The 21491-nt window shown below is 38.0% G+C and overlaps 1 protein-coding gene across 1 annotated transcript; it reads right to left on the bottom strand.

Annotated features, from left to right (window-relative positions):
• Window positions 1-990: 990 nt before the first annotated feature.
• Window positions 991-9848, bottom strand: cdk7 (cyclin-dependent kinase 7). Its single transcript, XM_015396744.1, has 12 exons — window positions 9727-9848; window positions 9495-9554; window positions 9378-9411; window positions 9234-9301; window positions 9079-9147; window positions 6539-6649; window positions 6322-6440; window positions 3893-3992; window positions 3707-3793; window positions 3486-3635; window positions 1870-2008; window positions 991-1344 (listed from the first exon to the last, which is right to left on the bottom strand). Exons 1-12 carry the CDS (start codon window positions 9790-9792, stop codon window positions 1316-1318), a joined length of 1032 nt encoding a protein of 343 aa, XP_015252230.1. The 5' UTR covers window positions 9793-9848; the 3' UTR covers window positions 991-1315.
• Window positions 9849-21491: the final 11643 nt, after the last annotated feature.

Genomic DNA, 21491 nt, shown 5'->3' with positions numbered 1-21491 from the left:
CAGCCAGAGTTCTGGTGAAAAATAAAAAGAGAGATCATATCCTTCTATCCTAACTTCTCCTCATTGGCTTCCTGTTAAATCAAGAATAGAATTTAAAATCCTCCTTCTCACATATAAACCTTTAAATAGCCAAGCTCCATCTTATATCAGAGATATGATTGTTCCTTATGTTCCTAACAGAGCACTTTGCTCTCAATATGCAGGTGTATTTCAGTGTAGTCCTGTTTCTCTGACTGACTGGCTAAATGTGCTCTCTTCATCCTCTGACATGGGAGCTAGCTTGGCGCTCGTCTGGCTTGCTGTGTGTTTCATGGGCAGGGCCGCCTGTGGAGCTGGCTTAGTTACTTTTTGCATCTCTGCTTCTTTCTGGGGTTCTCGTTGAAACCCAGTCGGCCTCGACAGATGGCCGCTCACTCTGAACCTGGTTTTGCTGGAGTTTTCTTCTTCTATTAAAAGGGAGTTTTCCTCTCCACTGTCGCTACAAACATGCATGGTGTGAAGGATTGCCTTCTAGTCAATAAGTCGATGTAATCAGCTGGTTTTCTTTGGATAGAAAACTTTGAACCTATCTGCCTTGAGATGATGTGTTGTGAAATGGCGCTTTATAAATAAAGTGAATTGACTGGCAAATTCTAATTAATAAAATTACTATATCATTAAAATGGACATCTTAAAATGCCGTTTTGACATATTAATAAGTTATTGGGTATACTTTTATAGTACCCCTAAGATTCCACCTGTAAATTTAACAATTACAGGTGGAATTACATTTTCACTGTAACTTTGCCAACTGGTCAGGACTGCTGTTGTCCAATTTTAATAGGGTTAAATGGTTTTCACTGCCAACAGTAAAATAATATTAAAAACATGTTTGCTATTACAAGAAACTCTGATAAGCAGCTCTAATAATTTATATACCATCTGTACAATCTAAAGCACACATTCATAAATAATATGAAATGTTTTATATGTAGACAGTCAAAAATAAAAAAAGTCAAATATCTGATATGCATTCACACCATTTATTGGCAATACATAAAAAAACAAACATAAAACAGTCATGACATAAAAAAGATTATGTCTGCTTTCTTAAGCAACAAAAAGAAATAGTTCAATGTGCTTTTAGAGTTGATGCATCCGTGTCCGAGTCCAGCAGCACATGGGACATCCTGAGCTGTCCTACAGGCACAGTCACCACATAAATACTACAGCTCCTGCAGAGTCCTAAAGTCAGCCTCATCTGAAGGTGGATTTGTGTTTACATCCAGTGGAGATTCCTGGGAGAAGTCATCCGATAATACCAGCTCTCATCTGGTCAGAAAATTAGCTTTTTCTTCATTACAGCTGAAAAAACAAACATTTTTATGTCAGAAGAAATACATTCACATCAATTTTCTACATATAGAAAATACCAAACTGAATCTCTGCAAAGTATCCTGCCATAAGTCTTATGACCAGCTCTCTATAATATAGACAACACAACACAGCATGAAGTCAAACCCGAGTATTTTCCAAACCACAGGAGGAGCTGGAAAAAGCTTTGAACCTCCCAGTTACACCAACCCTCTGCTCCACTAAAACAAACCTTCCCACTAAACTGCATGTGCATGTTCTGCTTCAGGATGTTCTACATTTCTAACTTAAGCTGTAATTACAGCCAACACCCACTAAATGTCTGGTTTTAGAGTAAGGGTCCATCAGTGTGTGAACTGTTAAAAATGTAATGGTTTATTAGGTTAAGATTTGAGCTATTTATAAAATTTGAGTCTGGCTTTAAATGAGGAAACACTTAGAAAATGTTAGCTTTGTAGCTAATAATGTTAACTCTGGCTTACAGATGTAAAAATGCAAACATCAGATTTTTTTTACTTGTATCCAAGCCCTCTATTTTCCTCTTGAGTCCGACCGTGTCTTTCTCCCTCAAAGCCTCTAGAGAGGCGTTGGGTCGTGGTAGCTGGGGACCAGGAGTGGGGCCCGGGCGATTACTGAAGTACCTCATCTTCAGAGCCTGGATGGAGAACAAAGGAAAGCACTGTTAACAAGGACTGGTTAAAGACAGCAGCACTTACAAACAGTAGGGCAGATAACCATCTAAAAACATAAAGGATCGTTCTGTCTCAGAAACGTTGTATGATGTACTAATACTTATCAGAGAACACTGAATCCACTAACGGCAGATGAGTTAGTTCTTAACCTAGGGGCCGCAGTAGATGAAATTCTACCTCTATAGTCTTAAAGTCCTTTGCATTAAGCTACCGGTACATAGTTTTTATTTTTATTTTGAATCAAGTCTCAAATTTAAATCAACACTGCAAAAAATTGAGATCTAAAAAAGTCAATTTATTCATAAAATAAGTGCTTTTTTAAATTGAGCAGCAAACAGCCCTTCAATTGTCAAACCCAAAGAACATATATACCTCTTGTATTTTCATTTATTTCCAAACTTCCACTTAAAACTTTTACATATTTAATGGAATTTTATTGTGAAGTATAAGAAGAGACACATTATAAATTATTGCCCTGTATTTTATCCATATTCCCAATTTCTGTTGAAATAAAGCCCCACAGCATGATTCTGTCACTACTGTGTTTAGTTGCGATTTTGAGGGAATCTTGGAGATAACATATTTAAGGAAGAGTAAAAGAAATGCCTGGGTGCTGAGCAAAAATAAAGGTTTATAAGATGAAAACAGTCTTTAAATTTGCATAAAAAAAAACAAAAAAACTTTGCAGTTAAACTAGAAGCTAAACACTAAAACTGAAAAATCTGTATCAAATTATTTCTGACTTCCTCGAATTGGAAAAATTCACTCTTCTCCTATTAAAGAGGAAATGTTTCCTCACAATCACTTACGTTACTGTTATCCTCCAGCTCACTGCTGAGGTATTTGCCAAATTAAAAAACAACAATGCAGGTAAACATAAGTTAAAATAAGTGCAAAGATTAATAAATGCATACAATCGGGGGTGTTTTTTTTATTAAAAAGGCTGAAATATTTGAAAGGGTTAAAACTTCCATGTTATGTTGGATAAGACTCATATAGCAAACTGAGTGAATAATGATTTAAGGAAAAGACACAACTTAAAAAAACAAAAATCTAAGAATTAAAGCTGTATAAAAAATAGAGATACAGAAATTATTTCCCTGTTCAGTTTTTCTGCCCACAAACTCAGGTGGTGTACGAGACATTCTTTAACCTAACCAACTGACCTTTTGACACAGATAATCTGCATTTCATTTTAGGTAAGTCACTTTCTTTTTTTTGCTTCCTTTAAAATAACCCAGAAACATTAGCAGTCATTTCATAAAGTCACAATGTTCTGCAGCTATAGTTAGAATTTGTATCACATTATTAACACTAATCTAGAAAAATTAGTGGAACAAAGAAAAACCCATCATGTAATTTTAAACAATGACCTTTGTCTTGCCCAACCAATATGTAAACAATAAGAGCTTCTTTGTAAAATACTTTTTTTTTTCTTACCTGTGTAGCTGTGGTCCTCGTTAACGGGTTAAAGGTAAAGAGGCCTTGCAGGAGCTCAAGTAAATCGTCTCCAGCAGCACTAAATATGTGCTCCAGAGGGGTACCAGGAAATATCTTGAAGGACACATAGTCTGGTAGGCTGGTCATCCCCTGCAGAGACATTCCACAGATTAATCTTAAAGGTCACAAATCAAAAATGAACTAAAAGAATAGATACGTACAGGCCAAGTCTCTTCTGTGGGAGTCCCGAGAGCTTCAAAGATTTTAGTCAGCTGGTCCAGATCCGAGTCTCCGGCAAGAAATGGTATCTGCAAGATGCAAGAGGGTAACGAGAAGATGGATTGAAATCCTCTGACCTTTTTGTTTCCTTTTTGTTTTATGAAGTGTATAAAGTGAGGCTTCTCTACCCGAAGAAGTAACTCAGCCAGGATGCATCCCACGGCCCACATGTCGACGCCCACACCATACATTCTGGCACCAAACAGGAGCTCAGGAGAGCGGTACCACCTGGGAAAGAAACCAGTTAGGAAAAACACAAGAGGAGCTTCAACAGGAACAAAATCTAAATCTGAACGTAAAACACATAGGATAAAACATGGTAGCAGTGGGATTATGCTGTGGGGATGATTTAATCAACATGGGGAGGAAAGCAGGCCAGAACTTAAGAGACTTGATAACAGGCATCAAGCCTTTGAGCCCTGATTACAACAGACACAACTTAACACCTGATCTGAAGGAAAATTGGATTGGATGAAGTTGTGTTGGTTGGATCTCATTAAAAATGTACGGAGCAGGTCAGACTGCCCAGAAGGAGTGTAGCTCTGAAGGAGGTAGACCCTTGGTCTGTTTTGGTCGGACCTAAGCAGCAATTTGGTGTTTAGTGTCATGACTGACACGAAGAGAGACAATTTGGGAAAGTTAAACACAGCTTTGGGGAAAGTACAAAGTAAAATCTGATTCTCTAGATAGAAAAGCCAGGGTCAAACAAACAGTACGCATATAGCAAGAGGGGCAGAGTTGGTTGAGATATGCGAATAGTAAAACCTTTAAATAAACAGTGTGCTTTACCCACGGTCAGAAAAACAGAAACTAAAATAAAGATCATCTTTGAGCTTCAAAAAAAACTAGTGAAACAAGTGAAAGAACAAGGATGAGGGACACGCATGGTTTATTTCGCTTCACTTTTTATGACATAAAAAATTTAAATGAAGTTTCCTCATTTACATTCAGATAAAGTCATGAACTGCTTCAGAGTCTTTGTTGTGGCTTCATTTTCTTTTCTTTAAAACTAGTTCCTATTTATTTTTTGTATAGATTTTCAGAGCAAGGCTCTCAGGTTGGTCATGACAGCCACACATCTCTGTGACAATGAGTGCAGCTCTGCCTTCTTTAAACTTTACTTTTCCCCCCAAATTTTTTATCATTTGAGCTGTTGAAATGCAGGAATTAGCTTCAATTTGTGATATACCAGGTCAGATGTGAGTCTGCGCAGACAGTGTGACAGAAAAAATAATCTGAATCAGACATACTTGAATAATCCCAGAGGGAAATTACTTTTGTTGCACGCTCCAGACACACACTTAAGGATGCATGCATGCATGCATCAGAGCCCCTACAGTTGGATATACAGTAGTAGCCATTCAAAAATTTCCCACTTTCCTTGATGATTCCTTGGCTGGTCCCCTACAATTCCTTTTTAAACATCAATCATTGAACTAAAATATTCTTCCTATCATGAGTTGTGGACATTAAGAACTAAAGAGTAGCATCATCTCCTAGTCAGACCCTGGCTGAAGTCAGAGTAAAAAATATGCAAGAGGGAGTCACTCCACTGGCTGGAAGGTAGAGGGGATTTTGCCTGCAGTTGGAGGGAAGTGGGCTGATGCTTTAACAGGGAAGGGCCATTTTGAATGGCTGCTACTGTAAATGTTGACCCAGCCATTAAATGCTGCATAATATGTGACCTGGGGCAACAGAACGACAACACTTCAGAGGGAAGTGCATTTATGAATGGTCTAGCGAAAGCCCACGTCTAAAAATTGACAAAATCTGTGACAAGATCAAATTGCTGTTTAAAATAATTCTCTCTACATATATTCAAAAATATTATTACGACTGAGTTTGAGGTATTTTCAATGAAAAAGAGGACAGCAATTTAATTTTTTAAGCATCATTTAGTAGAGACATAAGGTTTAAATAAATATATAGAAGCAGATAAGGTCTCGCAGTAATTACAGCCACGTATCAAATTCTTTTAAAATAAGAATTAGTAGAGGGCACTACTTTCTGTTCTTCTTTCACTCAAAAGAAGTTTTACGTATTTTAATTTGCTCACCACCAGCTCCTCAAGGACTATATAATTACTGTTATAAGAAGACAAATTAATGTTAACATTAGATCTGAAACAGTTAATCGTGATTTTAATTAATTAAATTAATCGTCAAATAATTCAGTAATCCATTAATCACTAACTGCAGGATAGAGACTCAAACATGCCTTTAGCTGACATAGCAACCCACTTTGAGCAGTAATTACCCTTCTCCAAAATGTGTGAATATATATATTTTGTAGTAATTACTTTTTCATTTGTCAATATGCTCTCTCCAGAACTCCTCAAGTGGAAGACTTTTAGCTTCACCTTGTTTAATTCTGTAAAAATCATCTTTAAGGAACATTTTGCTATTCAATAATTATAAATCGAAAAATTATTGGCAGAATAATTGATTAGAAGAATAATCATTAGTTTCAGCCCTATTTAAGAGACATGCTGTTGTCCTAAAATCACATGGATTGAGGAAATATGCTGCGTTGTCTGAATCGGTTCAACATCTCTAACCTGGTAACAACTTGATGCGTGTAGATTCTGTTTGGGCTGCCGAAAGCTTTGGCCAAACCAAAATCAGCCAACTTCAACACTCCGTTCCCGTCTAGCAACAGATTATTAGGCTTCAGATCCTAGCAAAGAAAAAAATAATGAAATTAAAAACAGCAAACATAAAGAGGATCAATCAATTAATGATATGAATGAATCTGCTGGGTTTAAGTTCTCTTACTCTGTGTAGCACCCAGTGTTGGTGCATGAACTCCAAGCCTTGTAGCGTCATGAGGATGTAGGCTTTAATGTGGGCTGGAGTTAAGACGAGGCTGGTGTCTTTAATGATGACCTACAAATGTAAAAAATGAAAGGCCTTAAATCTAAAGTAAAACTGGACATATGGTGAATGAACAACGGAGCAGAAAGATAAAACCAAAGTAAGGGAAATAAGAAAACAAAGCGGGCCTCCATCAACCCTCCTCTACACTTCCATCTGTTCTAAAGTGGCTCGTTATTGCAGCCTGTCATATAATGTCATCAGTGATTAAATATAACAGGATGTGCTTTTAAACTAGTCCATCAGCTTTAGTGGTAGACATGAGACAATCCTCTGCAGCCTCCCCTCTCCTCACTGTGTTCTGCCCACCAGCGGCTAATAGCATACACTTATGTGCACAACCAGAAGGAGAGTGGTATTGATTTTCTTTAAAGCACGTTTATCTTACGTCATCACTGAGCTAAAGTCAAAATGCATTATCAGCCGCTGCCCATCTGGAGCCTTGCATTTGGAGAAAAAAAGCCTAAAAGAGGACTGAAAATACAAAAGGTCTGGAATATTCATGCTTCAGTAATACTTGCAGTCTGTCTTATTATGATTTTTTTTATTGCTAATCATGAATATGATCTGACCTTACTAACAAGACTCTCCATCTTTATACAATAATGAGAAGACATTGGAGCTGCTTAATTTGCATTAGACACAAAAGTGTATTTATAAAACATTAGCTTTCAGGTGCTTTTCTTTCCCCTTGATTATTAAAGGGCATATTGTAAAAAAAAATAAAAATAAATGGCCTGATGTACTTTAAAAAATACACAATAAAACAAACTGACTTAAGCCACAAATCGTCAAAGGATCCAAGGAAATCCAGGAGCAAATGAGACCAAGTAATTGACATCTTTCATTTGTAAAAGCCATATCTAAACCTGTGGGACTCTAGAAAAAAACATTTAATGGCCAAAACATGGGACATTACTAGGGGAACCCCACATATAATTACTCCACAGTGATGTAAAAGAGGCGCCTGATAGCAGCTGTTACTGCTCAGCACAGTTGAACCCATTGTTAGATTATTTTTAACACCTGGCCATATATTTTGGATTTTCTCCTCTTCCCAATAAACACCTTCATGTAACACATAGTGGGCCTCTCCAGGTATATGGACCATGTGCTCCTTCTTTCCCACTCATTGCAGTGCACTGCTGGCAAGCTAGCTGAAATAGAGCTTCAATATTCCCTTGGTTATGAGGAAAATGATGTGAAAATCATCTTTTTATATTTTATCCCCAACATGAAAACAATAAATATTCATTAACTGAAAACTAAAGATATACCCACTATGGCTCTTGTTGTGGTAAAGCAGCTTTAAACTACAGTAGATAAGCTATAAACGGCACTTCTGTTAAGTGCTGGTTGCTTATCTGCCACCTGTCCAAATACAAACAGCACAACAACTCAACGTTCCATAAGAGCACATGATAAGATTGTTTACCATCTTTAAGCCAAGATTAGAATTTAAAAAAGACATTAATATTAAGTGTAATATCTCAATAACATTACAGAATGTATCAACATTTAATGATATATAACATTCTGGCAGAAACCAATTTTTGTATGTTTTAAACATCTAGATAAATTGATGCTTTTTAAAATTTTTATGTGATAGAAAACATAATATAAAACATGTATATCACATTCCTATGTAATATAAAGCATTTTAATTCCTATGTGATATAAAACATTACTTTGATATAAAACATACCATGAAAATCATAAAACAGACCGTTCCTACTCTGAATTTCAGACTTTGTTTCATGTTTTTGTCATCTCTGATGAAGGAAAGATGAACATAAATTCATGACAAGGTTTCAATATACTTATCCTTGGCATGTACAATAGGCTCCTCTTTTTACACCTATCCAATACATGAGGAAAGTGTAATGTTTTCTCATTTAAACAATCCGATCACTACAAATTTTAAGAGACATGTTGGGCAGAAGGATAACTGATCATATAGCTCAGTAAGCCAAAGGAATTTTAAATTGTCTAAATGTATTTTATTGTGTGAATATGGGCTTAGGTGCGGGGGATGATTGAATGTAGAGTAAAGCAGGTTGGAGTCCCCCGTCTTTAAATGTAATGTCCTTTATTGTCCCACAATGGGGAAATTCGTTCTCTGCATTTGACCCATCCCCTCGGGGAGCAGTGGGCTGCCATTGTGTGGCACCCGGGGAGCAATCAGGGGTTTTGATCAGGAACCAGAGTGGAGGCTGTGGGGATCAAACCGCGTACTTGCAACCTTCTCAGAGCGGGAGTCCGTGGGAGTGGAGCTTGAACTCTGGAACCCAAGTGCAACGCCCTAAACCACTAGGTCACCACTCCCCTTAAAAGGGGCTATAACAGTAGAGGCCATTTGCCATGTGTTAGTTTTAGAAAAAGACCACGCATATAGAAAAAAAAGGACTTAAATACGATGAATAAAAAAAGAGAATTCTCACCTCCAGGTCTGTTTCCATGAAATCAAACACCAGGCTTATGTTTGATTTGTGTCCAAATGCATCCAACAGCTACAGCACGATGAATTCAAAACAAAATAATTAACATATCTAAAATGTGTTAATATTATCAGTTGACATAATAGCAAAAGGTTTACCCCAATGATGTTTGGATGATGCAGCTCCTGAAGCAATTTGATCTCTCTGAGTGCAGTCCTGTTTATACCTGCAAAGATCAAAGCAGTGAAATCACCTGCAGCACGTGATTAGAATAACAGCAGTTTAAAGGCAGCCATCTTTACCATCTTTAGCCTCTGTTCTGTGGCCCACCTTTATCTGGGGGAGGCATCAAAACAAGCCAGATGTTATTAAGCAGAATCCACTATAAATAAAAGTAAGCTAGAACAGCATTGTTTTACCTTCTTAATTGCAACTATCGTGTCGGTCTGTTTGTCTCTGGCTTTATACACTGTGGCGAACTGTGGAGGACATTAAACATGATCATATATCTGACTGAAAGCAGCAGCAGCAAGGCTTTGTTTACATTAGCAACCAGCTAAAGCTTGTTATCTCCCTACACGTTTCTCGGACTGAGTGAACATGAAAAGCAACATAATTGAGCAATAACGCCTGAACAGATAAATGACCTACCTGACCCTCTCCGAGGAAGTCCAGCTTTTCGTATCGTTTTGCTCTGGTTTTCACATCAAGTGCCATAACTACGGCTAATAACAGTCTCGTTGTCTCGCCAACTTCCGGTCTTATTAAAGCTCCGCTGCTGCTTTGTTCTACTTCCGGGTCAACTCAGGCTGCTAAAAGTTACCAACTGCGCCATCTGGTGGTTAATTATTTCATATGATCCTGCAGAAATAAATGTTTTACAGCGTTTCCATTTTCTGAAATCTTTTGAATTCACAACTGCACAACAAAAATAGACATGTTTGTAGGAACATGCACAATAATAATAATAAAAAAAATGAAACAACTATATTTTCATTGTATTTAACGCACATTTTTATGGTTAGGACCTAAATTCACCAACACGACAGAACAGCAATGCTGCTCGTTTGATTTTGGTTTGGTTTATGGAATATTTAACTAAACTTGACTGTTATTTTAATTGTATAAATGATGACATGCTTGCTTGCACTGTGGTGCAGTTTGTAGCACTATTGCTACAATCTTTCTGCATGGAGTTTGCATATTCTCTCTGGGTACTCTGGATTTCCTCCCACTGCCCAAAAACATGACTGTCAGGTTCATTGGCATCTCTACATTATCATTGTGCTTTGGTTTATCTTTTTAAGTGTTTTTCAATTCAATTCATGTTAGTTAAATTATACATTTTTCATCCCTGAAGGGATAATCCACAATTTAAATGCTTGTATAATTTTATTTCTGTCTCTAGAGTATTTACATAGTTTCCTCATTTCGCAAGGGCTGTTTTTGTTATGGTTGATTATAGATATTTCATAATTATAACCTTTATTTTCCTGGCATATTTTTTGTAATTGCCGAATTTCATGTGTTCTTTCTAGGGTCTTGTGTTCGTTTTTTTTTTTTTTTTTTACTTGTATAAAAACACTTTTTTAACACTTGGTTGTATTAAGTGTGCTGTGGACTGAAACGCAGATTGATTTATTGACTACCGCATACTAGTCTATAAAAATCGAAGTATGAAAGTTATATACATCGTTCTTGTCTTTTTACTGAACAATCAGAACATGTTAATGCAGAAAAAATAACTACATAACAGTCTGTCTGAGCATCATTCCTTTGTGTGTTAGAATCTCACAATGTGACTTTTAAGTGAACAAGATTCCCACTCAAAGTGCTTCTAACATTACTCCTTTTCTCTTTTAAACAAACCTAAAAAAAACAAAACAGTATCTTTAAGCTATGAATTGCATTTGTATCATGTATTCGTTTCATTTTTGTAAAATCAATCAATCCTATACTGTAACCCCCCAGCTTCTCTGTCTAGTTGATTGGTGTGGCAGAATTTTAATGTGATAAAACCGTTTTTTTTTTCCAAAGGCTACGTCTCTTTTCCTGTTTAGAAACAGTTTAATATATGCAGTCTAAAGAAGATGAACATTGTTATTGCATTTCACAGGAATTGTAATGTATTTTTGACGAAAAAAAAATAAAGCAATATAAAAAACTGCTATTCAGCATTACTCTTCATCTCAAAACTTCTTCAGCGACTCCAATGGCTCTTAAAATCTACACATCCCTGCAAAAAAACATGTCAGGGCTTTGTCGACTTCTGAGAGCCATTTTAACTGTTTTTTTGTAGAAAAACTCCATCTTCAGCTCAGCTGTCACTGCGCCTCTTATTTCTCTCTCCCAGCTCTCCGTTAGATTCTTTGACTAATTGCTCTGCCTACCTGAAATTGTTAATCTTATCATGATGCGGTAATCTACACAGTCTAATCTCCTGTCTTTGCCAGTTACATTGTGAGATTATAACCATTTTAAAAGATTTATTGTAGCCTACTTAGAGATCCACTTTCAGCTTTTGTTGAAAACGTGTCGTTTTGTTCATTTCCTTCTCTGCCCTTATAACAAAAGTATCATAGATCCTACTTATTTGTCTTTGAACGCACAGTCCAGCTGATTATTATATATATCATCCTCCCATGGTTATTGTTGTAAATTTATTAGAAATTATGGCTCTCCAAGATGATTATCTTGCCAATATAATCATTGCTGTCATTCTCCTGCTGCTCTTGTCCCCACCATGTGACACCCACTCAGGCTGGATGAAAAGTTTATGTCCTATAGTTCGACCGGTGATGGGTTTTTGTCAGAAGAAACGCTTTTTCAACATTTATATGTGTGTCACCAGATAATTGTTTTGTGAAGAAGAGCCTTTAACATTTTTGCAAAAATAAATGTTTAATTGTGAAGTTTAAAAAAAGGGTAAAAAGACAAAAGGTTGTAAAGTTTTGGATAGACTGGGTCAAAGATTCTTAAAACATTATGTTTTATACAACAACATTTTACAACAGAAAGAGAACATTATCCATGAACCCTTCACTGTCCCCACTGGGCAGCGGCAAACTTACAGCATAATGCAACAACCATCTATAACAATACCGATAGTGTGTTCAAGGTTTTAGGTAGTGACATTTCCATACATAATTTTTTTCATGCAGGCCAAGAACTTGGCCAGAGTTCCTCTGTGTTAAATACAAATAAGCAAGTTGGGCAACTTCCAATAAATAGAAGCTCAACCAGATGCTGCTTAGCTGAAGGACACCAAACCCCACAAATGCAGAAAAGGCTGGAAACCAGTGATTTGCTTTCATTTGAATTTGCAAAACTCAAAGAGCATCATCTTTCAAAACCATCTGTATCTTTATCAGAGTCACAATTGAACAGAAACAAGGCACTGAATTGCAGACAATCTGAGTACATGGATCAATGGAAGCATAGATAAATCATGTGTAAGCCTATTGCTCCAACAGAACAAGGGTGGAGCACAACTATGTGTTAACTGTACTGTCACTTCCATCTGATATTACACATTGCATAAAGAGCATAACGTATCACACACTTTTAACATCATAAAATAACATGTTAAAATAACCCTAATATCTTGCACCTTGTCCCGTCTCCCTATAATTTTGCATAGAATAAGTAGGTATAGAGAGTGGATGGGGGAAATTTATGGCAGGATGTTTGCCAAATGAATAAATAAAAAAATATAGAGACATATGCTAACAGTTATGAGACAAAACATCCCTAAATTCAAGTCATTTTAATAAAAAAATCAATCTAAATGTCAGCTAAAATAGTTCATCCCTCTGTTATCAATCACTCTGCTAGTATAACAGAGTCACGCTGCTTATAGTGTGCCCTTTTCCTGTCATTCTTTTCCTTCCCCCAGTTTCGACAGTGCTCCCCCAGGACTCTGTTCTGTCAGTTAGGAAGTTTTTGTGATCCATGCACCACTGAGCACATCTCTACATCCCATTCCCATTCACAGTAAAATACCAGCACATCCCACAGGATTAGGCATGCCTCCTCTCCTTTGACCCTGCGTGTCTCCTGTACCACACATTCACACAAACATACTGCATGCTCGCACTTCCTAAACACTCACTATGGACTTTCATTTTAATGTTAAGTTTGACAAGGGGAGTGTGAAGGATCAGCATGCCTAATGCACCCATCGCTGCCCCCACCCCACCCCCCGGCCTCAGAAGTATGCATGTTCTTGGTCTGACAGCTCACAGATGTGACTGACAGTATGTGCCCATGCAACCGAGAAAAGGAAAAAAGACGGGAGGATAAAAAGAGAAATGGCGCTGCAGTCTTTTCCGCCACCAAATCATCAACCTATAGAGATACGAGGGCTGATCAAAGCTGCTATTTTATCCTGTGACGGCTCCAGCTGACTAATTTATGGCATTAAGATGGATGTGACACATTTATTTCCTCTGATTCTTAACTGATCTAAGGGCATTCTTGTCTAATTACCTTCTATTTGTATTCGAGACAGGATTTTGTTTTTTGTTTATATTTTGCAGCTTTATGAGCAACATTTTTATGACATTTGTTGAAAATGTACGTGATGGAAAAAGATTGGAAAATTTAAAAGCCAACTTAACAAGAGTGTGATGTGTATTTTTGTTAATCTCTCTATCCTGTGGTGCCCCTAAACAGAATCTGATTTGGGCAAAGAGTTGATTTAATATGAGAAACCAGGATGGACATATATTTACGGTGGCCAAGGAAGAGATTCAATTTGTTGAGGGAAATTGTATTTTTAAACTGTGGTCCTTATGGAAGTGATAAGAAGAAAATGTGTTGCTGAAAGAAAAACATCTGGAACTAGGTTGTCTGGTGAGATGGGACCAAAATGGATCTTTCTGTCCTAAATAATGCAAAATACTCCCTCAATATAGAGGCAATTTAAATCTCCCTGAGCAGACCACCTCCAATGTTAAACAAGGTGGTGGCAGCATCATGCTGTTGGAATGCTTATTTTTAACAACGGTAGAAGAGCTGGACAGGGTTGATTAGAGGATTAATGTAATACTGTTAGGTCCTGCATGCTATGTTATAGTTTTGTTTTCCATTCTTTAATGTTTGCTGTATTTTTTAAAATTTGGCTATTAGGGGGTTGCCGTACTAATTCAGTTTGATTACCTTTGTTTTCTATTTGATTTCTCTTGGTTCTTTCTCAGCATTTTTAGTTGTTTTTGTCTTTATTTTCCCTCATTATTTCTGTATTATTAGACCCATTCTTTTAGTTTATTCCTTGCAGTGTTTATCCCTTGTTTATCATTTCTCTTTCAGCCACAGCTTTCAAGTAATTAGTCTGGTTTCTGCACCTGTGTTTTTTCATTTGCTCTACTGTTCGCATCTGTTTCCCCCACTACTTAGTCTCAGTCATTTACTAGTAGTCACCGGGTCCTTGGTTGATTTCCAAGTCTCCTTGCTTGTTTGAAATTTAATCTGCTGAAAAAAAAAACTTCATTAGAATATTAATCCTCACCATGTGGCTCCTGAGCGTCAGTCTGTGATTCGGTCCAGGACAGCAGACTGAAGAAAATCTGCAGAATCAGGAGGTTTACTATCCAGCAGGGTAAAATCCCTATAAGTGAAGTCACAGCAACATTACAACAGTTTAGATGAAAGCATATTTATATGTTACAACAGCTGTCAGTCACATTCTAGACCAGGGGTCTTCAGCGTTTTCCAGGCCAAGGACCACCAAACTGATGGTGAGATGGAGCGGGGACCCTCTAATTTTATATATATTGATGAAACTATGTTATATTAAACTAGTCCTATAGTCACTCTATTATAGATGAAGTAATGTAACGAAAGTAATTTATCCCTGGGATTATTAAAGTATTTCTGATTCTGATTCATCGTTGATGGGACACGTGTTGTGAATGAAACGGTGCCCAGCTTAAAAATCTCCTGTGTATTGCTGAATGTGTGCATTGATGACTGAAAGACGTCTTCTGCATCCATTTATCTTTTTATTACAGTGTTGAATTTATTTGTGTCAAGAATTGCAGGGGGGAATATAGAAAAGGTCTAATCAAGGCAAACTTTCGTGACCCCCATGCAGTACCTCCATTTACCCCCTAGGGATCGCGAACCCCCTGCTGAAAACCTATGCTCTATACTTTTATGATTTGGTTCAAAATTAAATATGAAAATTTGGCAAGAGTTGAAATTTGTTATTCGAAGATGGTGATCCTCCAAACTGCGTGAGATAAGGCTAAAATGTAATTTTAAAAGTGCCCCTAAAGCACTGCAGCTATATTTATGTTATAGGTGGTTATGGCACATATGTTGACTCAGGGTTAGAGTTAAATAGGATGCAGAAAAGTTGGAAGAAAAAACAAAACAAGTATTGCTACTTATGTTCATCCATCACACAAAAACTCTGAAAATAAACTTTTTCATGTTAATATGAATAAATGTAAAAATGTTTAAGGGGCACCTGAGCCCTCCCCCACACAAAACCCTTCCCTTATTCTGGTCTCATGTCAGATGAGCAGATGGTGGCGCTGTCGAGCCAAGGTGTTTAACGACTACCTCCCCCCAGTTCAACGGGGCAGGAGGAGAGTGAAACCACAACGCTGTTTATCAAACTCATAGGAAGTGGGTGTTGTTGAGCGAGGACGTGTCGCCCAACCACATCCTGCCGCTGGGAAGCTGCTTCAGATGGGACAGTGTTCACACAATGTACAGTAAACAACAAATGCAGGCCAGGTGTCTTTTTTTTTGGTTGAGTTTTGTTGAAAACGTGTGTGCGGTATGTGTCTGCTTCCGACTTTGTACGAGTGCCCACCCTGCAACATCTCACAAAATTTGACTAGAAATTTCTTATCTATTTGTCATTGCAGTCTCACCTACATGCAGATTGATTTTAAGATGCCACCCTCCTCAAACCCAGTATGCCACACTGATATATATACACAAGAAAGGGCAGAAATCTGTGGCTCAAAATGTTTTTGCTATAAAAAAAATTATTGCAGTTTTATTTGTGAGCAGTTTGTAGAAAAAAAGAAACTTAAAAAGAAGTTTGACCCTTTTGTTGGACATGTAAGTCTTGAATGATTCAGCATTATGTTTCATACACCTGCTGCATGTTTCTGTCTTTGTTTTACTCAAAAGGGGAAGTGCAATGCGCACACATCTGGGGAGTTTTCCTCATCTCTCTTTCTGAGTCTTTCACACACACCCACATATACACAAACACACACATGCAGCTGTATTTGACCACAGGCCTGGCTCTAACACAACAGGATGTTTCTGGGTGGATGTGCGAAGTGTGAAGGTTCACACAATCTACGACAAACAATATTCGACTCTCAGGACTTATTATTCATTAATAGATGCCAAAAATGTTAATCTGTTACTTTACTTTTGGGTACATAGAAAGAAAAGTTTGAACCCGGCTGCTGAGTTATTAAAAAACACTCAGCAACGCTTGGTTTGCAACATCATTCACTTTGCTCTCTTCATTCCTCACAGATGTCTGCATTGGCAAGACAACGAGAAAACAGAGGGACAACAGAAGGACAGTCTCTGTCTTTTTCTCGACAGTGTGTTTACAAGCGAAGCTGAGAGCCATCAAATTGGTGCTGTCAATCCTGTCTTGCTTTGTTACATGCTAGAGCTGTCAGCCTGGATTTATACAACCCCCTCAACTGTTCAGCACCATCCTCGTTCAGCATGCATCAGGCCTTGTGGAGGACTTCAAGATGAGCTCACTTCTCATAGCTCCCCTCATACAGAGCCAGCATTATGATAATGTCCCTATAAGTGGCAGGGGGATGGGTGCAGTGTCATCTCGTCACAAAGACGGAGCCAGCGGGGACTCCACAGTCAATTGCATTTAGGGCGTCTTTGTTGTTGTCTTAGCTCCCTCATCTGCATTGTTGTTTCTGTTCTGGTCCGGATCTTCTCTCAGACGTCATTATCGCTCTCATTAAAACAATCTTTTTTTTCTGAGCCCCCTTGCATATTGAACACAGTCTTGCAATATCTTTTTTTCTCTGCCTTTGTTTGTGTTTCTTCAAGTCTAGCTGCAAATGCAAAACACATGTAGCCAATCCAGCGCTCCTGAAAAGCCAAAATGCTGCCTGCAGAAATGCTTTATTTTAATCAAATGCTCTAAATATTCTGCAATGTGTCCCAAGAAGTCATGCTGGCTTATGAGATTTTTTTTTTGCTGCAATAGCAATGTGAAACACAAGCGGACAATGAGGTTTTTTCCTCATTAAATATATTTCTAATGGGGCTTTTGACATGCCCTTTATACCACATGCTGGTAACTACCAACATATACAAATGAGAGAAAATGTTTTGATAAATTATAAAGTAGATTGACATAGGGAATAATCTAAACATGGAAAAAGGGAGGTCCAAAGGGGCAATGAAAGCCCAGAAACCATCAGAAAACTGACTTCACTCAGACAAAAAAATGCTTTCTTTCAGGTAGTGTTAGACGACTGCCTGTAAAAGGCATTTCACTATAAATGCCTGGTTCAGACTACAAGATTTTAAAACTCTCAGCTGATTTTCAAATTCTGAGTGATCCCACACAGGACCAAATAAACAATATATATTGCAGGTTTGTTCCCACTGTGTGTGGGAAACATGTGAAGCAAAACACGCCACACACCAACAGGCTTCACACATAAAGGCAAAATCTCCTAAGATCAAATATAAGTTTAGAGTAAATGAAAATATCCAACAAGGAGGAAGTAACATGGGTAGTTAATGGACAAAGTTTTTTCAGGCATCTTACTTTCTAATTGGGTATACATCACGTTCAACAAGCTATGCTTTCATTTGACCTCAGGGAACACCTACCACGCTTTGATATTGGGTCAAGACAATCATACAAGTTGAGTCCTCCTGATAAGAAGACTAGACGACTCTTATAACACCTCAGGAATACCTCAAAAGGTTACCTTTAGCACCAGCAGGATATTCTGGATGTCTTTAAGATTATCTGAAGGGGATTAGGTCATAGTCCTGCATGTGAACCAGGCATAAATTATCTCAAAAGAAATATCTGTTGTTCAATTTAGTTTATTTGTATAATGCTAATTCCTAACACATGTCATCTCACGGCACTTTGCAGAGCAAATACATTCAGATTGGTTAAAAGTTTCTGTCAAGGAAAACCAGCTGATTGCATCAAGTCATTGACTTGTTTGGTGAAAGCAAAAACCTCTTTCAGAAACTTTCTTTTCTCATTGTTGTGGAACGCACAGATTTAGCAACAGCCTCTTCTTGAAATTGGTTAGTAATGCATTCAACTATAAATGGTTCCACTCACAGCACCACGCTCCACCACAGAAGAATAAGCATGTTGAGGGTTGCTTATAGCTCGCAGCACACCATCAGGACCAGTCAGTTATATACTGGAATAATAAAAGCTTATCAGATGAGAATAAAATAAAACGTTTTCAGATGGTTTTGCACATTGGGGCAGTTGTGGCTTTGTGTGAAGAGTAATTGTCTTACACAGTTGTGACTGTTTATTACTAGATGATGTCCTTCAGTAAGACCTAAACAACACCTTACTTTCTGCATATAGAGGACAGTTCAAACACTGAGTATACAGCTGGGTGAAAAATCGCAGCAAACTCATCCAGGAGGAGCGTGTCCTGTGTGTTGATGATGACTCAATGCAATCAGATGGTTTTCTTTAATATACTTAACTGATCTAAATATATGATCTGATCATATTGTCTCCGTGAAGTGACATGACAGGTGTTGTAAGTTAGTGCAATATAAATAAACTGAATTAAATTAAATTAAAAGGTTTGACTGTTCAGAGAGGATTTTGCAGAAACAAATGGCCAAGTGACTTTAATCCAGCAGATAATCTATAGAAGGAATTGGAGATTGGATTACATTGATCGGAGCCCCAGAAGGTTAAAGAAGTATTACATTCTAACCCCAGAGAAATCCATGGGACTAGTTTCTCCATTCAGGAGACGTCTTCAACAATCACTCCAAAAAGGCTTTACTTCCAAACCGTTACTACATTTTAAGAAGCTTGTATAGGATTGATCCTCAGTCTTATTCATTACACTGCTATTAGCTTGATTTGTGTATTTATTTCTGTGGATTTATTTGTATGTATGGATTATTTCAGAGATAGACCATCAGAGTAATTAACGTGGTCTTTTTCAGTCTGGGTATTTCAAGTTGTTATCTTTGGAAGGTAAATGAAGGAGAAGAGTTCATCTGTGTGTTACTGCATGTATATGCAGTTTAAGACGGCCTTCAATAGCGTGCTATCCAAGAAGCCATTTACTTCATTAACCCCTCCAGATCGGCGAGGCCCCAGCAATCAGCCTCGTCACACGTCCCATTAACTTCCCCTTCTATCAGGATGGCCCTCGCTCCTCCTGACACCCACACAGTCATGCGTGCATCTCATTTTGTTTGGCAACACACAAGCACGCAGTCTGTGTTTCCAAAGACCTGTCCTTCTGCACTCTCAGATCGACACACTCCTCCGCCTCTGTCTCAGCTAACCCCATTACCTCTGCGGGTCCCAGGGGTCCCTCGGCTCTGATGAACCCTCAGCTGCCCTGTGAGATTAGTGGACTCCCTGAGAAAAGCTCCCTCCCTGATTGAACCCGAGTCTCTCTGCTGCTCACAATGTCAGCTCAAGGTCGGCACGTCCACTCTCCTTCTTTAGCATTTTCAAGTGCTGCTGCTCTGTCATTAATATCGGAGTTATTTCATATCTGCTGACTCCGCTGCTCATGTTATTCACAGAGGCAACAAAGCAATTATTGACATTGACTTGTGCTTCCTTCCAGCACTCTATTAAATGTTGGTTTTTCCTCTCTTCTCTCCACCATCTTTCCATCTCTTCTTTCCCCTTTAGATCAAACTAAGGAAGCTGTGTTGCAAGATAAAAACCTCAGTGTTTAATAAAGTGCTTTGACTGGTTGCATTGACTTTTATGCGTGGTGTGTAAGCTGAAGGAAACTATGCTTGTTTTTATTTTGTTTTTCACATCCTTCTTGAAGAAATTAAGATCCTCTTCATGAAAAAGGCAGAGAGAGGGATGGGAGAGTATGGGCACTTAGATGAATGGCCGCATGCTGAACCTGATGAGCGATGAATGATGCACCAGATTTCCTGTAGCTGTGAATAGAGATGAAAAGATTATCCAGATATTTGGGTTGTTTAGGGTAGGTAGGCTGCCCTGCACGCTGCTCCTTTTCTGACTTTCCTCATAGTTCAATATTTACAGTTTAAGCTACAAAACTGCTCCCTGCCGGCCCTCTTGGATCCGGTATCCATGGCAGCAGATTGAAGAGAGGAGGGCCTTCTTCATGTGTCTGTTTGTGTGTTTGAGAGGTAATCTCTGCTGATACACGGCCATTGATTGGTTGTTAGGGAGCAGCTGTTGACCCCTAGATCTCTGGGGTCTCTTTGTGCTTTCACACACATCCAAGATCAATGCATGGGAGGATACACAAACAGATATCCACACTCAAACTCATATATACACACACACTAATTTGCTATTCTAACATAATTTCAGAGTCCTCTTCAAAATGATAAAAATCAACCCAAATTTAAATCTGGCATTAATTCGAAGTTAAATCCCCGTGGCTGGCGTTATAACAATATTGGAACAAATGAGTTAATTTCTTTGACATAATTAAAAGTACTTCAGAACCCTTGGGGGTCCAACATATTAAAGAACTATGAAGCAATTTAAAATGCTGCCATATAAAGATGATCATTACTACAATAATAAGGCGCTGGGCTCTCGTAAAAGGGGTAGTAAAATGCAAAAAAGAAAGATACATATAGCACATAAAAATTGCATAATGCTGTGCTTTGTAAACATATTGATATCCTCTAAACTGTTTTTAAACTTTTTTTTAAAGATACAATCCAAACTTTTTTATGTGGTAGAATAAACAAAATGGTGGTAATGACATTCACAAATCATTCAATGTGTGCCAATACCCGCTTTGCAAATCTAGAGAAAGAAACAGTTGCCAGAAATAGTTGCCCAATCATTTTTGCAAGAAAAGATTAACTGATACTAAATAACTGATGTCAGATGGGGGGCATTGAATGTATGTCCTACCACACATCCACTTGAATTACTTGTGTCTGCCATGAGTTGCAACCTTTAAAGATGCCTTTTTGAGGCTTTGTTTAAACATGGCTCTCTACTTGCCACTCTTCCGTGTGAGTTTGATGTTTGAAGTGCATGACTAATAACAATACTTATCTATGCAGCTCCTCATTTCTTCCATTTTCTGATGACTGATAGATGTTCATTATTGCCCTCTTAAAAAAATCTCTGGGGCATCTGCAGGACGCTGAGGTCAAAATAACGCATCCTTGATAATATTATCACAAGTACTGAGAAATATATATAT

This window comes from Cyprinodon variegatus, unplaced genomic scaffold, assembly GCF_000732505.1.
Source record: "Cyprinodon variegatus isolate N-32 unplaced genomic scaffold, C_variegatus-1.0 Scaffold818, whole genome shotgun sequence".
NCBI lineage: Eukaryota > Metazoa > Chordata > Actinopteri > Cyprinodontiformes > Cyprinodontidae > Cyprinodon > Cyprinodon variegatus.
The sequence above is the reverse complement of the archived record's forward strand: the minus strand, read 5'-3'. Positions and strand labels throughout refer to the sequence as shown.

Excerpts from the sequence above, each read along its gene's own strand:
- cdk7 (XM_015396744.1), bottom strand. The coding sequence starts at position 9,792 with ATGGCACTTGATGTGAAAACCAGAGCAAAACGATACGAAAAGCTGGAC. Across the intron at positions 9,412-9,494 it reads CGATAGTTGCAATTAAGAAG|ATAAAGGTGGGCCACAGAAC; the intron begins GTAAAACAATGC and ends TGCCTCCCCCAG. Across the intron at positions 3,794-3,892 it reads TGGCTGAGTTACTTCTTCGG|ATACCATTTCTTGCCGGAGA; the intron begins GTAGAGAAGCCT and ends TGCATCTTGCAG.